Genomic DNA, 1,198 nt, shown 5'->3' on the forward strand with positions numbered 1-1,198 from the left:
GTGTAATTATATTGTCTTCAACGTTCCAGCGGATGGGTTCAAGCTGCAAACCGATCAAGGGGGCTTTGGTTTTTTATTTCAGGGCAAGGTATTCATAGCTCTCAGGGTCACTGGGAACATACAAACCTTTCCACCACATTGAGGTGGCTGGCAGTTGTGGAGTAATTCTGTGTGAAGTCACACTCCTCAAACAAACTCACATAAGCCTGAATTAATAGTAGATGCCTTTGTTGTTTTTCTTTAGGATTTTGCAGACACAGAGCTGCTCCTCTCTCGAGGGAACGTTGACCAGAATGCATTGCAGGCATATGCCCGTGAGGCTGCAGACTTCTCCACCAATCACCAGCTGCCAACTCTGGACTTTGCCATGAATCACTATGGTCAGCCTGATGTTGCCATGTTCGACTTCACCTGCATGTATGCATCAGAGAACGCTGCTATGGTTCGCCAACGCCACGGACACCAGCTGCTGGTCACACTGGTTGGAGACAGCCTATTGGAGGTGAGACCGGTGGAGGTAAACAGGCTGCTGGAAGTGAGATACCTTGATTAATTACAGAGTCTTCCTGTCTTTTTGCAGCCCTTCTGGCCGATGGGGACGGGAGTCGCTCGAGGGTTTCTGGCAGCTCTGGATTCGGCTTGGATGATACGAAGTTGGGCTCAGGGCGCAGCTCCACTGGATGTCCTGGCTGAGAGGTGAAGACACACCTGGACAGGAAACATCTGCTGTTCTCTCACACCTGGCCACATTATGTCTGTTTGTGTGTCTTTCCTACAGAGAGAGTTTGTACCGTCTCCTCCCTCAAACGACTCCAGAGAACATGCAAAAGAACATCACTCTGTTCTCTGTAGATCCAACAACAAGATACATGAACACCAGCCTTTTGACCATCACACCTGCCCAGGTAAACACAGAGAGGGAAGGGCTTTTTTGTCTCTGTTGATGATGTTTGGTTGGACTGAAGAATTTAAAGCTGAATCAATAAACAAGTAAGAGCTGCTCCTGCATGAAGGGATTTTTTTTTTGTCTTCAGGTGAGGCACCTGGTTGACACAGGAGAAGAGGTGGGGCTAACCACAGACTGCAGTGATATCATCCGGCTCCCCTCCCCCAGATACCTCAGACAGGGTGGGATAACTTTACTCTGAAGATGTTTTTTTGTTTTGTTTTTTTAACTACAGTGTGATTGATGAATAGT

At 47.7% G+C, this 1,198-nt stretch overlaps 1 protein-coding gene across 1 annotated transcript in view; it reads left to right on the forward strand.

Moving 5' to 3' along the window:
• Positions 1-1,198, forward strand: part of LOC102215548 (protein-methionine sulfoxide oxidase mical3b-like) — a 31,772-nt gene that overhangs the window by 10,806 nt on the left and 19,768 nt on the right. The window contains exons 8-11 of the mRNA XM_013911145.1: positions 245-502; positions 581-696; positions 779-905; positions 1,035-1,128. Of these exons, the coding sequence (XP_013766599.1) occupies positions 245-502; positions 581-696; positions 779-905; positions 1,035-1,128 (595 nt within the window). The remainder of the gene's footprint in view (positions 1-244; positions 503-580; positions 697-778; positions 906-1,034; positions 1,129-1,198) is intronic.

Source organism: Pundamilia nyererei, unplaced genomic scaffold (assembly GCF_000239375.1).
Source record: "Pundamilia nyererei isolate P.nyererei 1_Seehausen unplaced genomic scaffold, PunNye1.0 scaffold00057, whole genome shotgun sequence".
In the NCBI taxonomy this organism is placed as follows: Eukaryota; Metazoa; Chordata; class Actinopteri; order Cichliformes; family Cichlidae; genus Pundamilia; species Pundamilia nyererei.